Consider the following 27,813-nt stretch of genomic DNA (forward strand, 5'->3'; position numbering starts at 1 on the left):
AAAACAGATCAAATTGAACACAAAAAGCCTAGTATCGGATGCTGGATTCACAAAGATGGCATCAATTGCACCTCCTCAAGTATTTCATAAGACAGTTTATTGCGACCGTAAAGAAGAACAGGGTGTTGCTGGAATGCATGATGATATCCAGAAACACAAACAAAAGCATTCAGCAAGGGCATAAGGTAACTCAGCTATCGGAGACAAGAAAGACTCGTATATAGACTACCAAAAGCGGGAATAATATTGTCAATAGCTGTGATTTGCTTAAAAATTCAGACCGAGTGACTGATCGATAGAATATGGTGTGGTTTTGTTGATTGTGAGCTGGTCTTGCTTTGGAGAATCAATTGTAAAAATCTGGATGCGATAGGTAGGGATGATGACGATTTGATACACTCTTGGAACGTTCCTCCATGGCAGGGGAAAGAGTGCTCTGCTGCACATTTTTACCTATCGTTGGAAACAAAATCTGCTTCATAGGAACGGAATCTCTTAATGGTAAGTTACTGATCGGTGTTTCTCTTGCTTCTGAAGCTCTCCTTCATCAAAGCAAACTTCTTTTTGCACTGTATCATAGTTTTCCCAGGCACAGCAGCAGCGACGCGTTCCCAACGTTGGTTAACATCCTTTGGGAATGTTTTCAGAGCCTGGATAAGGGCTCGTTCTTGGGTTTCAGACCAAGCATCTTGATCCACGGCAGCAGGAACTCCATTGGAAGCTTGAACCTCTAATGGATTCTGGTCGCCTGCAGATGTTCTAGAAGATGCAGCATGAGTTCCATCAACAGGGAGGGCCTCTGTTTCCAGTCTGGTCGAAAGAGGTGAAGAGATGGTTTTAACTGGCTTCCTTTTCTCAAGGAAAGAGTCAAAAGCTTTTCCAGAGTCGGGCTTCCGAAGGAGGACTGTCTTTGTGGCCTTCAGGATCTCATCAACTGACCTCCCAGTACCAATGTATTCTGAAATGACCTCCCACCTTCGGGAGGTTCCCTTTGGATACTTCTGCATGCCTTTCCTAAGCATCTCGATCTCTTCTTTTCCCCATGGTCTCTCTTTCTTCTCATAGTTGCTCAATGGACCACCCACCTTGGCATCTGTTACCGTGCCATTAGGTTTCAGAGATAGGTCTTGAAAACTGGTAGTCTTCCCTTTTTTCATCACATCTGAACTGCTTCCACCCTGTGCATCCCTTAGCAACTTGGCTCTCTCCATTTTCTCCTTACCCTCCATGGTGTCACAAAGAAGCTTGAGCTGCTCCAGGTCAAATGACATGCATATACTTTCCACAATATCTTCTGAAAGATCAAGCAAATTCTCTGAGACCAACTGTGCAGAGAGAGTGCGCAAACGAGTCCTTTCTTTGCGCAAGAGCTTTTTCTCTTTTTCCTTTATTTTTTTCTGGTTCAGAGCAGCTTCTGCCATCTTCCTCTCTTGCTCCTCCTTTTGCTGCCTTTCCTCTTCGGCAGCTTTTGCTGCCTCTTCCTCCTGCAACTTCCTTGCCAGAATTTTTGCCTCCTTCTTTCTCTTCTTCTCAGCCTTTTCCTCTTCCTTCCAACTCAGAATTCTAGGATCTTTCTTGTAAGCATTGTCAACAAGGGCCCTAACCCGTGCATGTTCCTCCTTTCTAGCCTTCTCCCTCAACTTTGCATTCTGCCTCTCCATCCATCTCTTATGATCACGAGACTCAGCTTGCTCTAAATCAAACTCATCTGCATGAGGGAACTCCCTCCAACTTTTAAAAGTGTACCAGAAATTATAGAAACTGTCCACATCTTCCATAGATGTGTTCTCGTCTCCTAGAGGAGGAACAGGCTGACTTACAGACCATCTTCCATTTCTCATAAATGCTGGCCCAAAAACCTTGAAGAAATCTTGTGGAGCACAATCAGTTGGAATATCATCATCAAATTCGTCAGTTGAGTCATATATTCTTCTTTTAACTGGATCTATTAGGACTTCATACGCCTCCTGAATAGCTTTGAAATGACTTTCTATTTCATCCTTCTTAGCCTGTCTAGCCTCTTCTGTTTCTTCAGCAAGAATAAGTGCAGCCTGTTTGTCAGGATGATGCTTCAATGCAGTCTCACGGTAACTCTTTCGTATCTGATCCTCAGTAGCTAGGAACCGCAAATGCCCCAAGCCCAAGAGTGCGTAATGGTCTTTTTGAGTGCTTCCAGCACTAGATTTCTTTCTGCCCTTACTGCCATAAGAATCTGAAGATGGTAAATGCTCTTGACCCCTGTCATCTGATTGAACACTTTGTCCATCAGTTTCAGCATCTTCTTCATCCCACAATCCCAGCAGTTTAAGTGCAGCAAAATGAAATGCATGCCCTGCAGGTTCAAAATTGTATGCCTTTACAGGAAGGGAATTTGATGAGAAGAAAAGGGGCTCCCCATTTTGAATCTCTGCCAAATATGTAAGCAGCAAAGTGCCCTCATGTCTGCCCATACTGCATAAATCCACTCTAGACCCCCTCAAAGGCTGATTCAACTTCGAATTATGACAATGAAAACACCCTTAAATGATCGACGTGGATTACAGATCAAATTCACCTAGCAATTCTTCTGGCTTCAAAGTTGCACACTGTTTCACAATACCAACTATCAATTAGCAATGACATCCATAGAGATGCAGGAGAGTTAACATGAAACCCAAGGAACTACAGTGCAATATTTCAAGCCTTATCAAAGCAAATGATACAATATACTACTTCATGCCAACATGGTTAATAATACACACTAATTATTTGAAATTTTGTTCTCTATCAACAAAAGAGAGAAAAGTTCAGGCCACATGGTAACAGAAAGCTATCAGTTATATTTGACCAACTTTACTTTGCGAGGAGAGCTTAACTTAAAAACTAAAATATAACAAGCAAAATGTTAGGCTTGCCATATTAAGACAAAAAAAAGTTACACACAAAACATAAACAAAAAAGAATAAGAAAGAATCCCACAAAAAACACACAAATAGAGTTGTATGCACTTTTGCAAACATTCCAAATATCAACATTGTCTAAATAAAACACAAAAGTAATGTTTTTCAGAAGGTGCATTATCTCCAAAATATAAAACTCTGAAACAAGTTCCCAACAATGAAATTGTTTAGCAAAGCCAACATAAACTGTAAACATGTTGAAACTGGAAACCAGCTATTTATTTAATTGATCTCATTTTGGCAACCCTATGCTTGATATTTCCAAACTCTATTTGTGCCACCCTTGAAATATGTACTCCTTCCATAACTTTTTCTACTCTTGCGAGGGGTTCCTAAGAAAGTCATAGACATGGTGTGTTTTGGCTATATACACATATTTCACCATAAATCAATTAAGCAAAATAAGGAACATAGAATCATTGGTTCACAGAAGGTTAAAAGCATAAAAAAGATAACAAATTCTGAAAGTAAGAAAAATAAAAAAAATGAACTTAATAAATGAAAACATTATATCAACTGTTACATTATACCTATACTAACATAATTTTATTTCCCTATGCATTTATATGAGCATTTGGTAATGCTTTCACTTACATGGAACCAACCAAACCAAGTGGTCAATCTACAAACTAGTCCTAATGAGTAAAAGAAAACTATAGTAGCCATGTATCAATGCCTTTATGTAATATGGCTTTATCTTGGATTTGAATCCTCCATTTTCCTTACCACTTTAAATGGACTCCCAAGACTCGGTACTTGTGAAAATAAATCTGATGATGTTTATGATCAATTAATTGGATGGGCTAGTGTAGAATTCATTCTTACGAACTATACAAATTGAATTGTGGGAGAGTGAGTCTTGACATCATGATAAGGTTGCTTCTTTGGTACCAGGTGAGCAAGGTCCAAATTATTGAAACAACCTCTTTTTATACAGTGGTAACATTGCATCCACTGACCTCCCCAAGCTTCACATTGGTGAGAGCTCAGCGCATTACAATGACCTTTGTATACGAATCAAATTGTGAGGACAAGGGTTGTCTCCTTTTATTTCTACTTAAGAGGATATTAGGAGGGCTTCAAATTGCGATAAATGAACTAAAATGCTTTGAAGATTGGTTAGAAGGTAATTCATCCACAGTAATTTCATGGTTATTGGTGTAAGTAACAGGAAGGATAACATGCTGTTACAAGAAGCCTATACTTCTAAAGGTCGCGTATGTCAAAGTTCCTGATAATTTTAGAGGAGACAGTACCGCTGAGCCGGTGAGACTTGTTGGTTGTATGTCTGGCTTTATTTATATTCTAAATTTCCACTGGAGGAGTTATGTTTCCATAAGATCAATGTATCAGGATGTAGTTTTGGGGAGATTAATAAACATATGATCGAGGCTTTGCCTTCCTCCTTACCGAGAAGACAAGTAACCACAATGCAAGAGCGGAAGCATCTAAATTAGTCCAGCAGGAATTGGAATCTTTACTGACCACAGATGAAATAGTGCAAGAAGCACAAAGCCCAGGCAGCCATTCAAACCTAATGAGACCAGCACAATTCACCAAACTTGAGGAAAGTAGCATCCTTTTACTAACAGCGATCATGCAGCTCTAACACTCCAAGAGACATGATAACAAATCAAGGCAGAGAACAGGAAACCCAGAGTAAGGAGAACCTAAACCTAATCTTTGCGAGAACACGCAATAAAGCGACAATCTGCCTTCAGGAATCAGGAGAACAACAGCCTAAATCGGAGGTTCTAGTCTGGTGGATCGAACTGTTGGTCAGGATCGCCCATAGGAAAGCCTAAAGAGCAAGCTCCATTCCCGTGTACAAGAATACTAGAAAACCACGAACAAACCCTGAAGACCGCAGGAAGGAGAGAAAATAGGATCTCAAGATCGTAGAGGCATAGATCGTGGGAAATCAAGTGACTCATAAATCAGAAAGCCAAGCACGATATCAGACCAGCTTCTGTTCTTATGAGCTGATCATCCTCCTCCAAACACCAACACAAATCAAATCACACGCCAACTATCAGTTCTACAAGAAACCACATAACCGAACAAAATCAAACGAGGACGACCTAATCCCGTGGAACAGACACAGGCGATCGAAAACCGAGCAACAAAATCAAACGAGGAAGCGCGGGTAGCCACTCGTACCTCTTCTGCCTCCTCCCCTGGACGGGCGGTGGCGAGGACGGGAGTCCGTCGAGAAGGCGTGGGCGAGCTCGTCTCCTCGATGTTACCGTCGCAGTCTGCTACGGCTGATGAGGGAGGTGGCCAAAGATTAAGTCGAGCACGCAGACGCGCTCTCGGCCTCTCCAAAGTGGTGGCGGCGGCGGCCGAAACGGGGCGGATGCTTCGAGCCAGGAAGTGGGAGCTTAGGGTTCATTCCCAGCACTTCGTCGTAGATGTGATCTGGACCGTTGATTCCAAGCTGGCTAACTCCCCAAACCCAACCACGACAGGTACTGTTGGGCCTTCACTTGAGCCAACCATAGATCATGAATCGACGGGCCAGATGAGCTTGATCCGGACCCAATCGACGGTCACCAACCGCTGACTATATTTCGAAGGCCTAATTACTACTCTAATTAAAAATTGAGGTTTTATTAAATAGATTAAATAGTTAATAATATATATATATATATAAACAAAGAACAGTTATTCTGTTTTATTTAATTAAGAATTTTTGGTACAAAAGACAAGTGATAAAAAGGGGATATATTAACATCGAAATGATAAATACAGCTCATTATAAAGCTGAAATCATCATGCCATTAAATATGTTTACAGTGTGTCTTTATTATCAATTATAGTTGCTAAAATTTGGTTACATAAGCCCAATTAATTCTATTCCTAATCGACAAGAGTAAAAGTTTATCAGATATTAGATAAATAAGAGAATAAAATGAGATTTAAAAAACAGAAAGAATTATTATTACGATCCAATTAGATGAGAAAATTATTGATAGAAAATTATTGGTTTAATGATGATAGAACAATGTCTAACTCGGTTTATATGTCATATATGTGAATCGATGATTTGTCAAAAGACTGAAATAATATTTTGATAAAAAGAAATCAATATATTTTTATTTATAAAATTTAATTTAATTTTTTTAATAAATAAATAAAATATTAAATAAATTTAAATTCGATTTTTATTGAAATAGATAAACCTAATAAAATATTATTCAAACGCCATAAAATAAAAAGATTCTAAGAATAGTAAAATTATAGCATCAATCATTTTAGTTAAAAATGATGCAAAAATTGGAGGTGTTGGAAATTTTGTAGGGTATTATAGGTTATAATTCATGGGGAAAATGTTTGATGGATTGATTTGACATTTTAATTTGTTTATTTATTTGATCACAATCTCCAGCTACTTTACTGTGCTGTTACTGGTGCTATTTTGCTGGTGATCGATGGGCGTCGACGAAGCGTTTGATCTCCTCCATCAGCGCCGACGCCTCCTTCAGCTCGGGAAAGGCGTAGAAGGCGTGGATGGCATCCGGGTACTCCACCAGCCGTGCCGCTTTACCCCTCGACCGCAGCCCCTCGTAGTAGCGCCGCTGCCAGTCCTGCAGCGGGTCGAATCCCCCCACCACCACCATCGCTTCCGGCAACGCCGCCTCCAGCTCCCCGGCTGCCGCCCGCGTGCCGAACACGTTCGAAGCCTCGTGGTCCCGGTCCGCCCCCTCCGGCAGGAACGCGCGCCACATCCAGTCCGTCCGCTCCACCGACAGCAGCGGCACCCGGGTCAGCCGCAACTCCGCCTCCGTCCGCTCCTCCCCGCCGAAGAACGGCTGGATCAGCACCATCCCTGCGAGACGCACCCTCTCCCACCCGGCGCCCGCGGCCCAGCGCCGGGCCACGTGGTGGGCGATGTTCGCCCCGGCGGAGTCACCCGCCAGGAAGCAGCAGGAGAGGTCGGCCGCGGCCGGGTCAGCGGAGGCGAGGCCCCCGTGGTCCAGGAAGCGGAGCACGTCGGTCCCGTCCTCGTACGGCGCCGGATAGCGGTGCTCCGGGGCGAGGCGGTAGTTCACGGAGACGACGAGGGCGCGGACCTCGTGGCAGATCCGGCGGCAGACGGCGTCGTAGGCGCGGGAGGCGGGGGAGAGGAAAGCGAACCCGCCGCCGTGGAAGAAGACGATGACGGGGAAGGGTTCGCCAGCGGCGGCAGCAGAGTCGGAGGGGGCGAAGAGGCGGAACCAGATGTGGTGGACCGGGTCGACGACGACGTCAGCGGAGCGGACGCCGCGGTAGGGTTTAGCGGAGGCCCGGGAACGGGCGTCCAAGAGAGATAGAAGGCGCCGGTTGACGGTGCCGTTGGAGCGGCGGGCGGCGTCGGTGACGGCAGAGGCGACGGCGACGGAGATCCGCGTGGTCCACGGGAGCGGAGGGCGGGGCGCTTGCGTCATTTTGCTCGCTCTAGTGCTCCTTTAGTGGCGTGGCCGCGACACCGGGACGCTTACGGTGGAGGGGGGTAATGAAGGGATAAGAATCGCGTGATGATCACGTGCAATGGCGTGAGCTTGCGGTGAAGCGCAACTTAAGTTACGATTCAGTTAGCGACCGGAGGACATGGAACGGGCGGAAGCCAGCGAGAGCAGACACTTGAGGCACTACGCGACGGTCTTCCAAAATGGAAGCGGTGACGCGTGACATCATCTTCGTCCAACCAAGTTAGCCAAGTCGTCGAGGAAAGGTGGATTATGGTAGGACGTCGGCCCCTGCGATGCGCGTCTCAGGCCTCTCTCTCCATATGGTTGGTGTGACCCTATGAGCCACACGCCTCCACATATCATTATTATGTGTTTTAATTGCAATCGTTTTTGACGGAACTACTATAATGTGATGACGGCAGTAATGTCAACGAACTGTCTTCAACTTACCTAAATGTTGATGTCACCACCGAACTGCTCTGATCTGACAGATTATTTACATAAGGACCAAAGTTTTAATGCTTGCTGGATCCGACAATTACAATTGTCGTCGGACCAAATAGAACTGAAGTGGCAGAATTATAAGCACCACATTAAAAGGTGACAAGAACCAAACAGAGCTATACCTACAGACAACGGTACAAAGTAAATGCAGGAGTAAAAGGAAAGATTAGTCCGCAAGACCGGTTGTCTAAACAGACTAGAAAGAAGAGAGAGAAGAAAGGATACAAAATTACAAATAACCATACGAAGTTCACGCAAACACAGCCATGAGAAATTTAACCACTCTTCACCTTTCTCTCAACAACAGGTAGTCTCGATATTGAATACAGATGTGATATAATTTACTGAACTCAGAAAAAGCATCTTCATTTCAACTCAGAAACATCAGCATTATCATCCAGAAGCAGGTCTTATAATCCAAAAGGAAGGAGAAACTACTGATACAGGCCGCTCGGTCCTCCACGTATCATTTCTTGGTTTTGTCTAACACCTCAATGTGTCTCTTTGGAATGCCATAGTGGTCCACAAGGTGCTTTGCCAGGTCATCGATCACACCACCTTGAACCAGCACTTCATGTTGTCCCTTCTTACCTGAAATCACTCGACCAAGTAAAAATTTGCATGGAAAATCCATTAGATAAATTGAAACACAAATCCAGCAAATCGAAGCCAGAATGACAATGATGCAAGCACCATGTTGAGCAGTCACTTGAAAAGCACAAAGAGATGGAAACCAGATTCTACAAAATAACCCAGAAATTTCTGATATAGTATCATGTAAATGATAGCATACAACACTGTTAATGAAGCTTTCGGCAATTACCTGTTCCAATTACCGTTTGCAAGACAATACTGAAACTACCTCATGTTTACTTTCCTTTCTTTCATTGCCATTTAAATTTTCAAACAAAAACTCCAATAGTTCTTATTGATTGTCTCGCAGATATTCTAATCTGAATATGTGCTGATAATAGTCACAGGTACGATCTACATGTCAAAATATCATATGCAGTAAAATTTAGTCAGGCAGATGATTTCTAGTCTTAGCAAGACTGCCTCAATGAAATGAGCAATCATATATATTCAGACTTCCCAAGTCCTTCAAACGTTTGATTATCTTAGTAACACAATACCCACGACAGCGAACAAATACATTCCAATCATTTGGCTCCATTAAGGGTGACAACTTTGATAATCAAAGAGTCATTATTCCTTTCACGTTATTTGAACATATTTGGTATTCGATGCTTCTCACAGCACCTTCTGTTATATAGGTCAATATATTACCTACTTATAAATAATAAAACAAATGAAACTATCTCGACTTGATTGTGAACTATCCAAAAGCACCTGGATTGTCGTGCAAGTAGTCAATGCATCAACAAAGAAATCATGCTTGTCCTTCTACAACAATTATACAAAAATCAACCTTCTGCTAATTGAATAAGATCAAACCTGGAATTTCTGCCACCGATGTACTGCACGCAAACTTCTTTTGCAATTCAGAAGCCAGTGAGTCAGCATCCATCAAAAAAGTTTCCAAGCCTGAGACCCTTGTCACCTTCTTGTTCCCTTGTCGTCGTTCAGTCATAATCTGAATGGGTCTCACAGCACCCTTACGCATGGCAACTTCATTTCCTTTTGATACTCTATGATGAATCTGCATCCTGCTTAAAAATGTTGAACCTAGATCTTTCTTGTGGACGTCTGTGGGATAAGTTGAGCCCTTCTTGATAGTCCCTTTGTAAAGAGCATCACACAACGCAGCATCCAAAGTTACCATTGCCTTATCTGTTGGCTTAACCAGATTTTCCTTCTCAACATATCTGACTTGCCAAGAATTAAACTAAATAGTGACTATTCCAGAACATCACAACAGAAAATGAAAAAAAGAAGTGATAACAAAAAGATATTATAAGCCATGTGATTCAGCAAACCCTGTTAGAAGCGAAAAGCAGGATTTTAACATCAAATGCACCTGAAGGCAATGTCCGTGGCATCTGATGCACTATAATAGCTTCCGGTGTCAGCTCCAACAGCGGTGAATATGGACTTTACATGAGTGCTTGGTTTGTAGACTTCAACTACCTCAAGTTGTAGTTTCGTGTGTGCACCCTCACTGACTGAGTTATCATGCCTTTGTTCAGCATTTTCTGGTACCCGTTTCTCTGGCTTAAATGCCATGAACTGTTGATGACAACGGTTAATGCTAAGTAACATGACCTCTTTTTTATATTTATCCTCCTTTGCTGATATCTGTTCAGAAATAGCAATCAACAAGAAAAGAAACCTTTTGCATCAGCTTATAAACATCAAATGTCTAATAACTCATTAACTCCCATCCAAATTTCTCATAAAGACGACTGTAAAAAAATGAAACTATATTCAATAAGCACTATAATCATGCACATTACTTTGTACATGCTCATACTTTAAGTAGTATCCTAGAAGCTGCTGTTCCAATTAGGAAGGTGTCGTTATTTGTTTCATTATCAGATGTGAAGATTAGATGAAAATATTTAACGACGTAAATGATATAAAAATGCAGAACTGAGTCCTCATTCCAGGATCCAGATAGTAGATGACTTTTGATCAAGAAGTATTTGGTCCTAGACAGTTGCCTAAACACATATTAGATAATTGGAGAAGCTCATTCTATAAACCAAAAAAAAGGTCAGCTAGTAATCATGTGCATTTTTCATAAGGAATAGACAACCTAGCAGGATAGCATGCTTGTATACTGCTAGAGCAGAAATAGATGGATGAACTCTCAATTTTATTCACAGTAAAGGGAAATTTGAGAAAATAGCTTCACATACCAACAAGAACTTAAAAATCACTCCCAAACAGTGCTATCACTGATTGTATGTGTGTCTGTTCAAGATTATTCAATGCTCTTACACTGATAAAGAAACCCAAACTAAAGAAGTACCATAATTTCTTTTTTCAAAATATTACTAAAAGCTTTGGGTAAATGCTCACCAGCCCAGCAGAAGATTTGGATTGCAACCACTTCGAAAGTTTCTTATGAGAAGATTTTTTAATGTCCAAAGTAATGCCTGAAGGTCTGCATGGTAGTACATGGTTTGACCTATGTGCCACAAGCATATTACATAAGAAAACTGAATTATTTAGAGGACAATTCAAGGCTTAAAGCACAGAAAACATATTGTACTTGAAGTAAGCATATATTCGTTTCACACATCTAATGTTGCCTGGTAGAGAATCTAGAGATAGCAAGAAAGACCAACCACTTGAACTTAATGTAGTTGACAAGTCTCAGTTTTCTTTTGTTTCGAGCAGAATAGAGGGTATAGGCAGTAAGTCTCTAACTCAATTCAATATGACATGCCATGATAGGTTATAACGTAATGGCTTGGTAATATAACAAAAGTCCTATGAAATTATCAACAAAACCAGTATGAACTATTAGAGTCTGTGACTTCCATGGTTACTGGCAAAAATGTGATACAGAATCGACAGACAGCTCCAACCTATAGAAAGGGCAAAGAGTAACATGAATAATAAAAGCATGACTACAAAATTTCAGCCTTTTATATACTAAAATGCTAAATCTTTAGGACATGAAATCTAACATCCGTCATGGCACTTCTGCTGTTAACCTTGTAGTTGAAAAATAAACCAGTTTCACGGATGGGCAGAATCATATGACATTTATTACCCTTTAATACACAACAAATTTGAACAAACTTAACTAGTAACTTTCTGAGCCAACAATTACAGCAAAAAAATTATATTTGTAATAGGAAGAATAAAATAACTGACAGAAAGTTATTGATTCAACAATCAGGATAAACGGCTTGAAAACTAGGAAGTTTTACCATAGTGTGCTTCCAGGCATGGGAAGATCTTTATCTTTAACCGTTGCATGCAATGCTTGCAAGAGGCATTTGTCCAGGAGGGCATCAATTTCTTCACTAGACAAAGTTTGCTGTTCCTTCTCATCACTTGGTTCTTCAGCTGTAACATTGTCTGATACTTTTAGCCCACTTATATCAGTAGTCATTTCTTCAGAGATTTGATCAGTAACATCTAAGTTCATTGGAGCATCAATATCTGTGGTGGCATGGATACTTGATGTATCAACACGATCTCTTTCTGCTGTATTAACATGATCTTCATCATTTGAAGCATCCAAAGGTTCATCAGCTGGCTGAGAAACTGACAATAAATTAGGATCTTCCATGACAACATCTTCCAAAAAGCCAGCATTTGGAATATAGTGACCTTCAGCTGATTGCCTGTATGGAACAAAAGCAACATTAAGATAATAGGCCGGGTTAAAAATTTCCCCAGCCTTCGGCCAAGATACTTACCACAGATAATCACGATAATAATGTGTTATTCTTAAAGCCTTCCCACGTAAACCAGCTTTTAGGGCTTCTGAACTACTCATAGTGGTGGCTCCAACCTGTAGAAATTGGGTAACACATCACAACAATGGTTTGCACCAGAATGCAGGAAGAGAATGGAACTTTAAACACAATAACTTAATGTTATAGATAAAGCACACTTACTGCGATTGGTGCTGGATTGCCAGGAACTTTTACTGCCCATGGTTGCCCAGATAAGAATGAAGGCAGGCCTTCAGGAGGTATACTAATACCAGGGAACATCAAATCAGCACCTCCAATCACATAGCGAGAAACCTCACCACCCTTGAGCAGAAAGGATGGTACGAGTTCTGGAACTTTCCACAGCGCATAAACTGTGAATTCAACAATATAATAAATTCTCAGTCTACCAGTAATCTAACAAACACCTGATTTCCTAAATATAAATAATCAATATGGTTTGGAATTAGTTAAAACCTTGTCTTTACAATTACAATAATGTCACTGCTGGTCAGTAGAGTGTATAACCATAAAACAAGATAGATCAAGAAAAATATCATTCTGCTGAAAGATGCATCCATTCAGCCAATTCAATTGCCTAATACGAACCTCTAACCAAATTACCAAATTCAGCATGTTGGACCTTTTGCATCCTAAATATGCACAGTAAGCTATTGTGGAGTCACATAAAACAAACAAGAGAAAGCATCATAAAACAGCTAATAGAAAAAGGGGAAGAGAAAAAACCAAAATAGTCGAAGAAATTTGAGCAATTCAGAAGTATACTCTTTATGAACCTTTGATCTTTACATGACTGTATCCATGTCAAAACCAACTCCCAGCATATGAAAATATATATCATATCATGACACTGGCAATACAGTGACAATATAGATGAATAATACTTATAACATGTAGAAACCCGAACTAGTATGAAAAACTGCATAAGATTGAAAGCAGATAAAACTAGAAGCAGTGAATTCTATATGACACCGGACAATAACAAGTAACAACAAGCTGCAATGTCGCACCTATTTCTACATGGATCTTTCCTTGACATTGAGCCCTATTTATGGCTATATAGTATTCAAATTAAGAGCAAAGTCAAATCTAATCTTATTGTTCCTGGTGACGTTTTCTTAGATTACCCACTGTTTCTCCTTGCAACAGTAATTATAATTGACTCAATTCGTCTGACCAGAGCACTTGAAGATCTCCTTGAATAAATTCATGCCATCTTTGATGGTTTTCCCTCACATGACCCTCATAAGAAGAGAGCTTACTCATTTAAAAAAATAGGCATTTCTTATTGAATCTATTTTACTGATCTCACACATCCATCTCAACATTCTCATGTTGGTAACACTATTATTTGTACATGTGTACAAACTGTCAAATACTCCATTCCATAAAGTTTGGCTAGCCTTGCAGATAACTTATCATTTTGCATTTACACAAAGATCAACAGAACCTTCCATGCCCCTCACAATTTTAATCATCACATTTTTATTTAGAAAAAAATATAGTCAAACTCCATTCTCTGTTGAAATATATTCAATATTCTTTAAACTTTTATTCATGATAAATTTTATCTAGCTATGTTGACTATACTCTCTATTTTTCTTATAGCATTACTGAAGTTGAAATTTACACATACATTTTTAGTCCTACATAAACTAAAACTATTAATTTTTAAAGTTTGTACCTATAACTCAAACTCAGAACTAACTACAAATAGACTCTCATCAATTGTAACAATATAATTCTTCAATATCTTGGACTTGCTTCAATTCCTTCAAACCAAACTCAAAGAAAGGATGTCATTACACAGAGTCAAAGCCAACTATTAATGAGTAAAGGAATTCTTAATTTTATTATATATATAGCTCAAGTACCAACACATCACCATTTGGGAACTATAATAAAAGTTGATGAAATATAAAAGACAAAAAAGCCAAAATGGAAGGCAAAGCTTCCAATTAATCATCCTTAAAAATTGTCCTTTCAATAATGCCAGTTGATATAAATGCTCCAAATTTTCTTATTTGTTGATGCTCTCCTCCTTTTTCTGTATGATTATCATTTGGAGAGATAAGTTTGCTGATCACCATGATCCTTGATAAGAGTTCAGTTTCCATGGTGGAAAACATCTGCAATCAACCACCCATTTAGTTGACATGATTTTGAATATAGACCAGCTCCTGTATTCAATCAAAAAATTCTTGCACATCATGAAGGTAACATCATAACCATTCATATCATATTGGTATTAGATTGAATGTTTATGACAGATGAGTTAGCTTAAGACTGCATTCTTTAGAAGTTGATATAGTTCTTAAAGCACACATTTACCTGAACAGAGTCATTAACTAACGGGCAAAAAAATCATTAAATGTGATAATGTAGATTGAATTTATTTAGAGATGCAAACATGTAGACCTGTCTAAAAAGAATCTTGAGGTGTTTCTACCAACATAAGGCTGAAAAGCTTCTTTTTCTTGATAAATTGACCAACCAGGCCACATTAATCCTAGTTAACTTCATTCTAGTTCCTTTTTTTCTTTTGGTTCATGTTGTCTTGTTAAAATCCATAAAGTGAATGTCTTTTGGAGAAACTTAAAGGCCTAACTGCAGCATAAAAATTGTAAACACTTCATAAATGACCATAAAAGCACTTTTCAATAAAAAAGGTAGCATGATGTTTACTGTTGATTTTTCCTTCAAAAACAAAAGGTCCTTTAAGAGTATCGTTATGTTAATGATAGACAAACAAAATAAAAATCAGCTCATTCATGAAAGAAATACCGAAAAGGGAAACATACACAGTGACAGAAATGTGAGAGAACATAGTTTACTAGAGTATAAGAACGCAATAAATTGTAAACACCTGTTGGGTATATCTCAGTGCCTCGTCCATCAATGTCAAAAATCATAGGAAGCCCTCCTTCTATAACATAAACATGAACCCTATTTGTGTATTTAGCCACTGTTATGTCAGCCTAAAAATGTTTTGTTGGGAAAAGGAAAAAAAAAAAAGTTAAGTTGCAGCAAATTATAGATTCAAGCAAAAAAAAATAGCATTATGCATTATACAGAATGAGACAGAACAAAAATGATGCAAATGCATGGATTTGTAAACAGATTTTGAACTGCAAGTGGAGTTATATTGCAAAAGTCAAAAAAGAGTTATATTAAATATGATGTGTCCCTCGTCTGTCTCATCAAAACTGACTTGCAAATATATTTTGAACTGCAAATGTAGTTTGGGTCTTGTGAAAATCAAATTAAAAGTGTCATCTCAAGATATAAGGTAGCAGAAAAGCATAGGCCCGAGAGATCTCCAGACGTCAAAAGCAAGGAATGTATTTGCATATGTATTCAACTAGAGATTCATGAATATGCTGCAATCTAGTTATTATTGCCAAACACTATTGAACACAGTAAAAGAAGGAATTCTGGAATGCTGCATAAAATTACGAAAGTCATTCTCAATCAGTGATTTAAAAAGCGCTAGGCGCCAAAAAGCGCCAAGGTCCAAAAACGCCCGAGGCGCTAGGTGCTCGCCCGAACGAAGCGAGACGCTAAAATATAAAAATATATAATATAATTATTTAAATTTTAAAATTAAAATATGCTATTAAATTAAGAAAATCTATTAACAATATTGAAAATTAATAATTTCAAATAAACCTAACAATATTAACAGTATACTGTATGCTGTTAACAGAAGGAGAAGGAAGTGTAAGGGGGTGCTGAGCCTGCTAACTGAGAAAAGAGGAAGCAGCAGTGGCAGCGGAGTGTAAGGAGGCAGCGGCAGCAGCGAGCAGCGACAGCGGCAGCGGTGAGCGATGATAGCGGCAGCGACAGCGGCGAGCAACGGGAGCGGGATCAGGAGCGGCGAGCAGCGGGAGGCGCGAGCGGCAACATCGGCAGCGTTTACGAGCAGCGACAGCGGCGAGCAGCGGCAACGGGAGTAGGAGCGGGAGCGACGAGCAGAGGGAGGCGCGAGCGACGACAGCGACAGCGACAACGACGAGCAGTGGGATCGGGAGCAGGAGCGGCGAGCAGCGAGAGGCGCGAGCGGCGACAACGACAGCGTTTGCGAGCAGCGACAGCGGCGAGCAGCGGGAGGCGCGAGCGACGACAGCGGCAGCGTTTGCGAGCAACGACAGCGGCGAGCAGTGACAACGGGAGCAGGAGCGACGAGCAGCAGGAGGCGTGAGCGGTGACAGCGGCAGCGTTTACGAGCAGCGACAGCGGCGAGCAGTGGGATCGGGAGTGGCAGCGCCAACGAGGGTTAGGGTTGGGTTGTCACTGATATCGGCTTTAGTTGGTTCGATTGAACCAACTAACCATCGGAGACCGAACCAGACCTAAAATCTTGGTTCGGTCGCCTTGGTTAACCCAGGCGCTCGCCCGAAGCGCCCAGCGCCTAGGCTCGGGCGAGCGCCCAGGCGGTGCCTCTTTGAAGCGCGCCGCTTTTAACTTTTAACTTTTAACATCAGCTTTTAACTTTTCTTTCTTTTTCCAATTCCTTTTTTAAATAGACCTTATTTATACTCACGGATACTTTTAAGGAAGTACAACCTTCACAAATCCTAACACACTAATTGTTATGCCAATAACAAGGTCAAGCATTTTTCAAATCTTTTATTGCCACTCACACTCATGTTAACCTCTGTTTGTCCTTTCTGTTTTTCCTATCCTCCAGTTAAAATTCATGTAGTTATAATCTAACAATATACAGAAAGTAATTGTGCAACTCCAAAATAATGTGCCAACACAATTACATACATAATGGTAAAACGATTTTGTGATATACACAGCATAAGTAAAATGACTACTTGAAAGAAAGCAAAGACAGAGATACAAGTTGCTGTGCACTTATCCTATTCATGGCCCATGTTGTATCCCTCATGCATATTACAGGTTTTCGTCATTTCATAAACTAGTTGCCACTTTTTACCTTAGGAGGAAGAATTTCATCAATATTAGCATCTGAAGCATGTGGAAATCTGTCCTTTGTGGTTCTTCTCAGCTTCTTCTTATCTGCTCCTGATAGACGCTGCAATAATTTTGCCTCAACTGGCTTTTTAAACATGATTACTTGCCAGTATCAAGCAGACTAAGTGTAGATGGTGCTGCATAGACATCATTCAACTGTTAGTGCATAGTTTTGCAGAAATCCTACATAAGATTCCATTTTGATTAACCCTACAAGTTTAGCTTTACACCTAAGAAACATCAGTTATGTTTTCATTATCGATTAACTGAAGAAATTTGGGAGAATTGTCCACCTCGATCCTCTAATATGCCAAAGAGAGGTCTACTAGGTCCATAAGTGATTCGTGAAGATTGTAGTTTTTCTTGCAAAGCCTACTGACCTATATCATGCAGCTGGAATCCATCTAGTGCAGATATAACATACTCGACAACTCAAACCTAAATATTCTGACAAAAATTTGGGCATACGACTGTCAAATGCACGATCGACATGCACCTACACCACCACGACAACCCTACACAAGATATCTGGTCATGAACCCAGGTTTCTATCATTACCAACTAAATGCAAGTTCCAGAAGCTCAGCAAACAACCATTATTGTAACATCAGATTCCTTTTACCCTACACAGGAACCAAGAATGATCATAATTTTGCGATTCTCGAACAAATTGGAGGCGTCACAACATACCCTAACAAGATCCGAGCGCAGTCACCATAACCGATGCTAACACGACCCAATCGCAGAGGATTAAACCCAAATGAATAGATTGGAGTCGAATATACCGAAGATTAAAGAGATAATAGAGCTCAGATTACCGAAGGAGAAACCCTGCGTTTTAGCAAGAGGCGGAGAAGACGACACCGGAGTAGAGAACAAGAGCGGCGCCCGCGAGCATAAATGGTAGTCCGCGGTATGGCATCCTTCGCGATGCGGAGGCTATATCGGAGCACGTGATAACCACGACTTAGATCCGATTGGTTTGGGTTTGGCCACTCACGTGCCGAACCCGACGCTGCATCACCGTCAAAACACACGATCTTATGTTGTCGTGCTTTGAGATTCGTGGCAATGTCACGTTGTATCGATGAGTGCCGAGGTCGGGTCTAATTGTCTGCATCGACTCCACTTGCCATTGGGTTGGGTTCGGCTAGCCAAGTGGCAGATTTGGATGTGGATGAGATCCGCCCGAGCACATTGAACCACACCGCAAACCGGTACGGGCACTCGACCGTTACCCGCAACTGCTGCCCGCCACCATCGCGAACGAATCGGACGGCCGAGATCTGGGCGATGGCGGAAACTGGCGCGCACGAAGTTTTGATTCGGGCCCATCTTTTCTCGGACGCTCCCACGTTACCCTCGCGGTCACTCTGACGGGCAATTTGGGCTTTACAAGTGGGGTCGGCTGCAGTTTGTCGAGTATCTACACGGGTAGAGAAAAAGGTATCTGAAGTAGGGTGAATGCAACGCTCGTCGAACGGGATCGTCGTGCTCTCCTCTCTTGATGAAACATTTCGGCCGGATTAGAAGGAAAAAAGAACGGGAAAAATGCGTTGGCTCAGCGGGATTTTAGGGCTTGGGGATCCGCAAAACCCTCTCCGCTACCTTTACTCTCCTCCAATCCTCTGACAGGTTGCTAGAATTAATCTCTTTTCTCTTCTTTTTCATTTTTCCCCCCAAAAAAAGAGCAACTTTTGGTCTAATTCTGTGCTTTCTTTTTCCCCAAGAGCGGACTCGGAGCTCCTCTTCTTTCTGTGTTAATTTGAAAGATAATGATCCTGTTGTTGTTTTTTTCCTGGAAAGGCGGCAGCTTTTGATCGAAATCTTGTGCATTGCGGTCAGGGCTTTTACAGTTCCTTTGTCCGTCCACGTTCGAATCTGGACACAATTTGTGTGTTGTCGAGGAGGATCCTGCGGGCCGACAGTTGTTGTATAATTCGGAAAAGATTGGATCTTTTTGGCTTCTCACTGAGCGATTGTGTTCATCTATTGAAGATTTCGGAATCTTTTCGGACTCGCTCGAGTTGAATGCAAGGCGGAGATTGGAATCAGCGCGATTGATTTTTGGGTAATGCACCCGGAGCAAATGTACTTGTGCTGCCAATAGACGAAGACCGCGTGCGCTTGTTGCGTTTATGGGCTGCATCTGCTCCAAAGGTATCAACCCGGACGGCGACGGCGAGACCCACCGGACAAAGTCCTTGAAGCGGTTCGTCACAATCTCCAAGAAAGAGGAGGTTGTGGCAGCCATCGCTGATGTCGCAATTAACGGCAACGTATCGAAACCACAAGACGATGCTGTTACCTCCCTGCCCTCACCAGCTGCAGCGGGGGAGAAGAAAGCCGCTGGTGGTTCTGAAAGTGCAAGGGATGGCGGCGGGCAACAGCAGAGACTGCCTACCGCTGAAGCGGGGGCAAATAGAGATGGTCTGGAAGCTGCAGATGCACCGACTGAGGTCGAGGCCTTCTCCGGGGAACATGCTGTGGCCGGCTGGCCTTCTTGGCTAACTGATGTAGCCGCGGAAGCAGTAAACGGGTGGCAGCCTCGGAGAGCCGGATCATTTGAGAAACTAGACAAGGTTAGGAAACATTTGTTCCTTCTTCCTCTTGAACTAGTGATGCTTATTTGCTGCTTTGTTGTCTGTCACAAATTATGAGGATTTATGATCCAGTAGCTGCAATTTGTTCTAGGTCAAAATAATCAGAGTATTTGAAATACCAAACATTATTTTATACCATTGTATACAGTTTATTCCCAACTCTGTGTCGTCTTTATGTGAATCATTTAAAGACTGGTTTTTAGGACACAAATAGGAGAAGATTAACTCTCCCTATTTAATGAAGAATTCTATCATATACCTATATAGAAAGGCTAGTATGAGATGAATTCAAGATAAACAAAACTGATTTGTGATCTTAAGATACACCTTTTTTTCTTTAATCAGTACTGCTATCAGGCCATTCCAATAAATGAATGTGGAATGATGATTAGGATTCTTTCAGGCTACTTGGCATTTATGTCAGTTTATAGGCTTGTTGACATATTAGGTGATCTGCAAATGATAAGTAACTACAAACTTTCCACTTCATTCCCTGAAATGCTTCCATTGGTGTAATGCCAACATTCATCCTTGGGTCACTTAAGCTGTTTATTGAAGTAGTAATTTCTTTGAAAAAAAAGGCTATATGCATAATGAGCAACGAGTAGTTTTTATTAATTCTTGACCAAAAAAAATTGGTGATAAAAATAAATCTTGTGCAGTATTTTATTTGGTCATTCAGAATGATCATGTGCATCGGTTATATCATCTCTGCTAAATATGTCATGTTTGCAGATTGGACAAGGAACTTACAGTACTGTGTATAGAGCCCGTGATCATGAAACTGGAAAATTTGTTGCACTCAAGAAAGTGCGATTTGTTAATATGGATCCTGAAAGCGTTCGCTTTATGGCACGAGAAATTCATGTTCTGCGCCGGCTTGATCACCCAAATGTTATAAAGCTTGAAGGAATAGTTGCATCACAAAAGTCATGCAACTTGTATCTTGTTTTTGAGTACATGGAGCATGATCTCGCGGGACTTGCTGCAAAGCCTGGTGTCAAGTTTACTGAACCACAGGTCTCTCTTGCATATATTTAGAAATTTCAGTTTAATTTTCTGAAAACACATATTCTCAGACTGCCTTAATATGCATTTCAGGTGAAGTGTTATACGCAACAGTTGCTTGAAGGGCTTGTTCATTGTCACAGTCGAGGGGTTTTGCATCGGGATATCAAGGGCTCAAATCTTCTGATTGATGATAATGGCATTCTTAAAATAGCAGATTTTGGGCTAGCAACACTTTTCAATCCTGAGCAGAAACAGCCATTGACAAGTCGTGTGGTAACGCTGTGGTATCGACCCCCTGAGCTTTTGCTTGGTGCTACAGAGTATGGTGTTGCCGTTGATTTGTGGAGTACTGGATGCATCCTTGCAGAGTTGCTTGCAGGGAAGCCAGTCATGCCTGGAAGAACGGAGGTATAACCCTTCTGCTTAAGCACTTGGATATAACAAATTAAAGAATGTGCGAAACAACCCAAATTGATACAGAAAAGGAATGTTTCAAATAATTTGCATAAAGAGAATCGAACATGAAGGGCTCTTATTTTATTGCGATGATCCACTTCAAACATATCAGCTGTTATTTTCATTCGAATTGGCTCCCTAAAGTTCTACTCATAGTTGAAGTCACCTTCATTCTTTGAATAATTGCTTAATGAAATATATGATCATCCAAAAAGTACACTTTTTTGAAGTTTAACGTTCAATAGTATATGTTCCAACCGTATAATCTGTAGTCCACAACTAAATTGTTGCACCATTGTGCCACTGTTACAGTCAGATTCTGCACCAAAACCGCATTACCACCATCACTTCATTTCCATTGTTGAAGTCATGATTCTTGCTCTTTTTCTTGTTATCTGTCTTAAAACTTTTCACCGCCTCAACTGTTCTAAAGAATCGATGAGTGTGAAGATTTTATGCTGGAATAAGTAACAGAAGCTTTTTTTTTTTCCCTTAAGAATAGGTAAATTTTAGAAGGTTTTGGAAGTTTTAATTTTTATTTCCTATTTAATTGGATTTACAAATAAAGGCATGTTTCTGATCAAAATAATCAAATTATACTTTCCCCAGAGATTTCACTATTCTGTTATGGTTCTCAAATTGGCACATAATTCTGATGGTTGATGAATTCTTGATTTCTCATCCGGTCATCTACCTCTAGGTGGAACAACTGCACAAGATTTTTAAACTCTGTGGATCACCACATGATGAGTACTGGAAGAAACTGAAGTTGCCAAATGCAACTATCTTCAAACCTCAGCACCAATATAAGCGTTGTGTTGCAGAGACATTCAAGGATTTTCCTTCATCAGCTTTAACTCTCTTGGATTCTCTTCTATCAATAGAACCGGCACATCGTGGAACAGCAGCTTCAGCCCTTGAGAGTGAAGTAAGTTCTGATTTTATTGCTCTTGCCATTCATGTAAGATGGCTTTTAAAACTTTTTTTGCGGGATAATTTAAAGAACAAACTCAGGCTGCTTCTATTATTGTGAAGATTTTTTTTTTCCTGCTAAACGTTCTTACAAGTATCTTTGACAGATTTTTTAAGGAAATATGTCTGGTGATAAAGGTTAATTATTTTTCTACTAATTTCAATTCAAACCATATTCTGCTGTTGATTTTTCGAGTTTCTCATTATGTATCACAAATGGATTCATTCAGAATATGATTTGGCTGGTAGCCTGGTATCTCTACGAATAGTATGGGATTCCATTTTACCACATGGTGTATGGTATACCACTATTTTCTTAAGCTACAGCATCTTTCTTTTAGAAGTCATCGAGTCCTTGTACAGAATTTGTCAGGATTACCAGTTACATTTTGAAGTTTCATTTTTTACGAGAATTTTTATGATGATGAGATGATCGCTAACATCTACTTTTAACTTTCAGTTCTTCAAAACTAAGCCATTTGCCTGCAAACCGTCAAATTTGCCTAAATATCCACCAAGCAAGGAGTATGATGCTAAAATCCAGGGCCAGGAAATTAGGAGGTATTTTAGTTACAATTCTGACATAGCATGCTTTAGATAACACCCCTTAATCTCCACATTTGAAACTATATGTGGAAGATTTTTGGTCTATTTCATTATTCACTTTCTGCATTATGACCTTCTACAGGAAAAGAGCAGAAGCTACCAAGGACCGATCAGGTTCTGCTAGACCAGGTACAAGAGAAACCAAAGCTATGCTTGATGCAAATGTGGAGCAGCAGGTAGACTTCATGCATTTTTTGCTTTGCAAATGTGATTTTAGATTTCTGTTATCGATGTCGATAGATGGAGAATTAAATTTGTCTGCAGCAGCTTGTTTAGTCTGCTGAAAAGCAAGGGTGCATCTGCATGTGTGACATTAATAATGCAAACCTAAAAAATTGTTCATAAAATATGCATCATTTAGTAACCGATTATGCCATTTATATGACAAATAGTTCTTTGCTCTCATGAGCCAGTAGGTTTATTAGCAGGTGATGTGGGAGCATCACCTTTTCATGTTCATCTGTAACTTGTGCACTAGGTTGCAGCTGCCCTTTTAATCCCCTTGCTTAGCAACATCTTCAGAGTTGTGTCCATCCAATTGCTGGAGAAAAATGTGTCTACATAACAATCATTCATCTCTTCTGAGAATAAAGTTGAGTTATGGTAGCTGGATTTGGGCCAAAGAACCATGCAAATGAGAAGAAAATATGAAGTATATAGAAAAAATTCGGACGCAGTCGAACTTAAATGAATTTGGCTACTGTTTCTATACTAGACAACTAAAGTTTCAATTACAAGTTTGAAGAACACATGCCCTGTTTGCTCTCCAAAGCTTACAGTGTGGCACAACATAACATAAGGGAGTTCATGTGCCACATGCAGTCACACAATAAAGTCTAGAGCATGGAAAGAATGTGATTATTCTGTGAGTTAACTCCTCCATTGATTCCATTGCTTTAGTTTGTCTCTACTCTTTTGTCAACGACAGGCACAGACAAATCCCAAAAGCATCAGCGAGAAGTACAACAATGCACAAGATGAAATTGGGCCAGGATTTCTTATCGACACCCCTGTAGGAACAACGCATACTGGTTTCTACCACTCAGGCACTAGGAATGTGAATCAGGAAGAGCTCTCCATTCCCGGACGTTCGTACAGTTCTGTGAGGGTGTCCAATGGCCCTCAGTTGCAGACACACAGATCTTACATGCATCAGTCAGGAGCTGCCAACTTCTCAGGTTCAGTAGCACCAAGAAGCACTGCAAACTCCAGATACAATAGGCATGATGTTACTGAGCCCTCTGACAAGCATACACTTGATGGACCTTCCTCTGTCCATAAGAAGGATGGCAGAATAGTGACCAAGGATTCCACTGTGGTATGTTCTTAAGATCATAGCATCCTGTTTTAAGTCCAGCAATAGTAGTTATTAGGAGCAATAGAATTTGTAGGATAAATTTTGTTAATCCAAGTTTATTGCAGTGACAACAATCATAAAAGACCTGATCTGAAACATTATTGTTTCATATGTAGTATTGTTGATCTTCAGATATTTTTTAGGAGACAATTATGTGAGTTTCACTTTTGCTTCATCCATGAGCATTTCAGGGCTTGAAGCTTCAAAGAGGAGATCAAAGATTATTTTGCTGTAAAGTTGAGGAACAGTACTAATTGTTTGCCCACTTGTACAAATTTCAGGATTATGGCACGAGGAACAAAAGAATCCACTACTCCGGACCATTGATGCCTCCTGGAGGAAATATAGAAGACATGCTCAAAGAACATGAGAGGCAGATCCAAGAGGCGGTACGCAAAGCGCGGGTCGATAAAGTCAAAACCAAGAAGAATCTTTAAGAAGGATAACTAATGGAAAGAGATCTCCAAAAAAATTTGGAAGATAATTTTGATCCATGTATACATTGTCAAAATGAGTCTGATGTCAAAGAAAGTTACTCTTGTAAGAATTTTTTTCAGATCAAATACCACACATGGATGTCCTGAATTGCCCAAAGGCTCATCTTGATCATTAGTTCAATGAGCTATCCAACATTAATGCCAAATGTATATTCTTTTTGGCAAAATTCCTGAACACCACAATGATTAGCTTCAAGGATGTAAGGGTATAATCCGAGGAAGAAAGGTTGCCCTCTCCTGAGCTGTGAATTCTCCTATGGATTATTGTCATCATGTCAAGACTATATGCCAATGAATGCATCAAGAAAGGGTTGCTCTACATATTTTCTTCTGGTGATAACTATTCAGAAGGTTTACTTATCAAAAATTTAAAACATATATATAATTTAATATAATAATAATAATAATAATAATAATAATAATAATAATAATAATAATAATAATAGATCAAAAGAATATCAATTGTGATCAGAATTGATCTTGATAATACATTTTCAAACAAGATAACAAGAAGTAAGATTTGGAACATATAGTTATAACATGATAAATATGCCAAATATTAGGGGTTATATTTGCACAAAAAATATGGTGGATTCAACAGAACATATATTAAATACTTGGAAAGTAAGGCATATGATACTTCCAATATTGCTACTGCATGTTTAATGATATTTACTAACAGCGTTGTGCATTTCAATGTGGTTTTATGATGCATATTTTATTTCTTGTTAATACTGGAAGTAACTAATCATATTTTAGATAACAAGATGTCACTGTTCCAATGAGATTGCACATACACACTAAACCTCAATCCAGAGACAAATTCTGAGGAATTAATATTTAAAAAATATATAATGTAGCATGGAAACCAACATATGAAAAAGAAGTGCTCCAAGCAATAACCTCATCCTGATGGAAAACAAGAAATCATAATCCAGAAGCTCAATACTACAGATATATAATATATCTGGTGCAAGCATAAGGAAAACAGGAACTTGACACCATTATGTTGAGCAGCATTGTTTCTTTGTGCCAGAATCTGATGCAGAAACCACAATGGTCTTCCCCTCTTTGACACCTGCGGCGAGTCCAGACTCATCAGAAGAGATGTTCTTTTTACTGATGACTCGATAAATCTCCCCAAGAATCATCTGAAAGGCCTCCTCAACATTGGTAGCCTCCAGTGCCGATGTCTCGATAAAAGAAAGCCCTTCCTTCTCAGCATAGCTTTGTGCATCTTCTGAGGCCACCGCACGAAGGTGCTTAAGGTCAGTCTTATTACCAATGAGCATGATTGAAATATTGGAATCAGCATGGTCGCGAAGCTCCTTGAGCCACCGACTGATGTTCTCGAATGATGTTGGCTTGGTCACGTCATAGACTAGGACAGCACCAAGGGCTCCACGGTAGTAAGCACTGGTTATTGCCCGATATCGCTCCTGGCCTGCTGTGTCCCATATTTGGGCTTTTATTATCCGACCTTCTACCTAGAAATAGTAGGAGAGGTAAAACTTGAAAGCGAGGAAAATAATTAATGCAACTCAACAAAACTACTCTTGGTAATGGATGCCTGAAGATTGTTGATACTAGGTACATCAGATAGCTTCCAGGACAAAACATTCAAAAGGTCATTCCCGATCCAATTGTCAAGAAATTAGGATGTTACACAACAACATTATCAATAATTCATGCACCTAAAATTAGCAATACCGAATGTGTAAATTTCATGTCTCAATACCAAGAATCAATGTCACGGTTGGAGTAGCCAATTGATTTGACTGACCACTGCAGCTTCTAATGCACTGATCCTAGATATATAAACAAGACATGCCAAGTGAAAAACAATATTCATTAAGGAAGCCCGAGGATACATTACATATATGCTTCAAATCTCACAAGCAACAAAGAAAGATTACATGAAGATATGGGCAGGACAAGATGTAAAGTAGATTTTTATGTGTAATCAGGGGAGCTTTGCCCTCCAAAGGACAATTGTTTCATCAATGAATTCTGAATTAAAAATTTATAACAAGTGCATTGTTGTTATCTATGTATATCATGGCATTCACAATGTAGATCACCACTAGCAGTTCAAGGTTATAATTTCTAGTTTAATCATAGAATACCTATTTTTCTCAAGAGATTCTCTATGGAGGCAGTTTTATCCCGACGCTGCCAAAAGCAAAACAGAAGTTCATAGATAGTAATCTGGTTGGTCTGTATAATGAGATCATTGTCCCGTTAATAATTTGAACTCAAAGAATAGTAACATTTACTAAAATCTCTGAGTCTATACAACAAAAATTGCTCTGAACATACCCAAACATATCTAATTCCAGATTCATAAATAACTTAGGCAAACAAGTCTCAAAATGACTCAACTAAGACACAGGCCTCAACTTGAACTCAACCTCAATCCCTTCAAGCTAGACAAAACTGCAGAAGTGAGAACTTGTAGTAATTTCTTAAATTTCTTTTTGAGCTGTGAACAACATAAATATAACAAAAACACACTGGGCATAATATAAACTAACAGTTATCTCTTTTTTGTTTCAAAATTGTTCATAAGGGAGGAAGAACCTTCTGAAATAAGATTATATCCTACATCATATCTTATACATTGTCAGATATGATGAAATCTGAGAAAATATCACAAGGTATTTTCGTGTCAATCCTGCCAAAGAGACTATATCTTCATGCCATTAAACAGCCTCTAAATCATCAAGAACCAACTAGGGTATCCTGGACAATCTTCCTCAGGTTACAAACAGATCAACTTAAAATTCATCACATGAATGGTGAACTAAAGAGACTGAAAAAATGACTTCTTGGTTCAATCTATGGCTTAAAAGATTGCTATATCTCTTGCTGAAACCATAATTTCAGTAGCCAAACATCAAAGCGATGACATACTGCAAATTACAAAGTACACTACTGGGCCAGTCTTCACTACCTTTCAGTGACACCAAAAAATACAAATCCTTTTGCCCACGTATGACAATGACATATTCCTGGGACCTCAAAAAATGACTACTTGGTTCGATCTATGAATCAAAAG

The 27,813-nt window shown here is 40.0% G+C and overlaps 5 protein-coding genes across 6 annotated transcripts in view; 1 reads left to right on the forward strand and 4 right to left on the reverse strand.

Annotated features, from left to right (window-relative positions):
* Window positions 1–46: 46 nt before the first annotated feature.
* LOC135631934 (uncharacterized) lies at window positions 47–5,467 on the reverse strand. Its single transcript, XM_065140094.1, has 2 exons — window positions 5,100–5,467; window positions 47–2,585 (listed from the first exon to the last, which is right to left on the reverse strand). Exon 2 carries the CDS (start codon window positions 2,448–2,450, stop codon window positions 507–509), a length of 1,944 nt encoding a protein of 647 aa, XP_064996166.1. The 5' UTR covers window positions 2,451–2,585; window positions 5,100–5,467; the 3' UTR covers window positions 47–506.
* A 755-nt stretch (window positions 5,468–6,222) lies between these two features.
* On the reverse strand, window positions 6,223–7,730 carry LOC103972913 (probable carboxylesterase 18). Its single transcript, XM_009387312.3, has one exon. The coding sequence runs from the start codon at window positions 7,364–7,366 to the stop codon at window positions 6,353–6,355; it is 1,014 nt and encodes a 337-aa protein (XP_009385587.2). The 5' UTR covers window positions 7,367–7,730; the 3' UTR covers window positions 6,223–6,352.
* A 386-nt stretch (window positions 7,731–8,116) lies between these two features.
* LOC135631935 (uncharacterized) lies at window positions 8,117–18,182 on the reverse strand. 2 transcript variants are annotated; one of them, XM_065140095.1, is made up of 10 exons: window positions 18,072–18,182; window positions 17,216–17,390; window positions 15,137–15,248; window positions 12,433–12,623; window positions 12,232–12,326; window positions 11,737–12,156; window positions 10,877–10,985; window positions 9,873–10,150; window positions 9,350–9,720; window positions 8,117–8,485 (listed from the first exon to the last, which is right to left on the reverse strand). In XM_065140095.1, exons 2-10 carry the CDS (start codon window positions 17,348–17,350, stop codon window positions 8,361–8,363), a joined length of 1,836 nt encoding a protein of 611 aa, XP_064996167.1. In that variant the 5' UTR covers window positions 17,351–17,390; window positions 18,072–18,182; the 3' UTR covers window positions 8,117–8,360. The 2 variants fall into 2 exon arrangements, with proteins under 2 accessions (XP_064996167.1, XP_064996168.1); XM_065140096.1 differs by having other exon boundaries at window positions 17,944–18,083.
* A 1,069-nt stretch (window positions 18,183–19,251) lies between these two features.
* On the forward strand, window positions 19,252–24,821 carry LOC135630887 (probable serine/threonine-protein kinase At1g54610). Its single transcript, XM_065138167.1, has 8 exons — window positions 19,252–19,835; window positions 20,592–20,876; window positions 20,958–21,275; window positions 22,024–22,251; window positions 22,756–22,856; window positions 22,984–23,077; window positions 23,830–24,219; window positions 24,540–24,821. Exons 1-8 carry the CDS (start codon window positions 19,392–19,394, stop codon window positions 24,693–24,695), a joined length of 2,016 nt encoding a protein of 671 aa, XP_064994239.1. The 5' UTR covers window positions 19,252–19,391; the 3' UTR covers window positions 24,696–24,821.
* Window positions 24,822–25,570: 749 nt separating this feature from the next.
* The window catches only part of LOC103972938 (ras-related protein RABA2a), a 3,437-nt gene continuing 1,194 nt past the window's right edge, over window positions 25,571–27,813 (reverse strand). Inside the window, exon 2 of the mRNA XM_009387354.3 lies at window positions 25,571–26,242. Coding sequence (XP_009385629.1) covers window positions 25,760–26,242 — 483 coding nt within the window. The 3' untranslated portion in view covers window positions 25,571–25,759. The remainder of the gene's footprint in view (window positions 26,243–27,813) is intronic.

Source organism: Musa acuminata, chromosome BXJ3-2 (assembly GCF_036884655.1).
Source record: "Musa acuminata AAA Group cultivar baxijiao chromosome BXJ3-2, Cavendish_Baxijiao_AAA, whole genome shotgun sequence".
Lineage (NCBI taxonomy): Eukaryota > Viridiplantae > Streptophyta > Magnoliopsida > Zingiberales > Musaceae > Musa > Musa acuminata.

Bases quoted from the DNA above. Each gene is read 5' to 3' on its own strand.
- LOC135630887 (XM_065138167.1), top strand. From the start codon at position 19,392: ATGGGCTGCATCTGCTCCAAAGGTATCAACCCGGACGGCGACGGCGAG. The intron at 19,836-20,591 runs GTTAGGAAACAT...TCATGTTTGCAG, and splicing joins CATTTGAGAAACTAGACAAG to ATTGGACAAGGAACTTACAG. The intron at 24,220-24,539 runs GTATGTTCTTAA...TACAAATTTCAG, and splicing joins TGACCAAGGATTCCACTGTG to GATTATGGCACGAGGAACAA.
- LOC135631934 (XM_065140094.1), bottom strand. From the start codon at position 2,450: ATGGGCAGACATGAGGGCACTTTGCTGCTTACATATTTGGCAGAGATT.
- LOC103972913 (XM_009387312.3), bottom strand. From the start codon at position 7,366: ATGACGCAAGCGCCCCGCCCTCCGCTCCCGTGGACCACGCGGATCTCC.
- LOC135631935 (XM_065140095.1), bottom strand. From the start codon at position 17,350: ATGTTTAAAAAGCCAGTTGAGGCAAAATTATTGCAGCGTCTATCAGGA. The intron at 10,986-11,736 runs GTAAAACTTCCT...TGTGGCACATAG, and splicing joins ATGCCTGGAAGCACACTATG to GTCAAACCATGTACTACCAT. The intron at 8,486-9,349 runs GTTTGATCTTAT...GAGTGATTTCAG, and splicing joins ATCGGTGGCAGAAATTCCAG to GTAAGAAGGGACAACATGAA.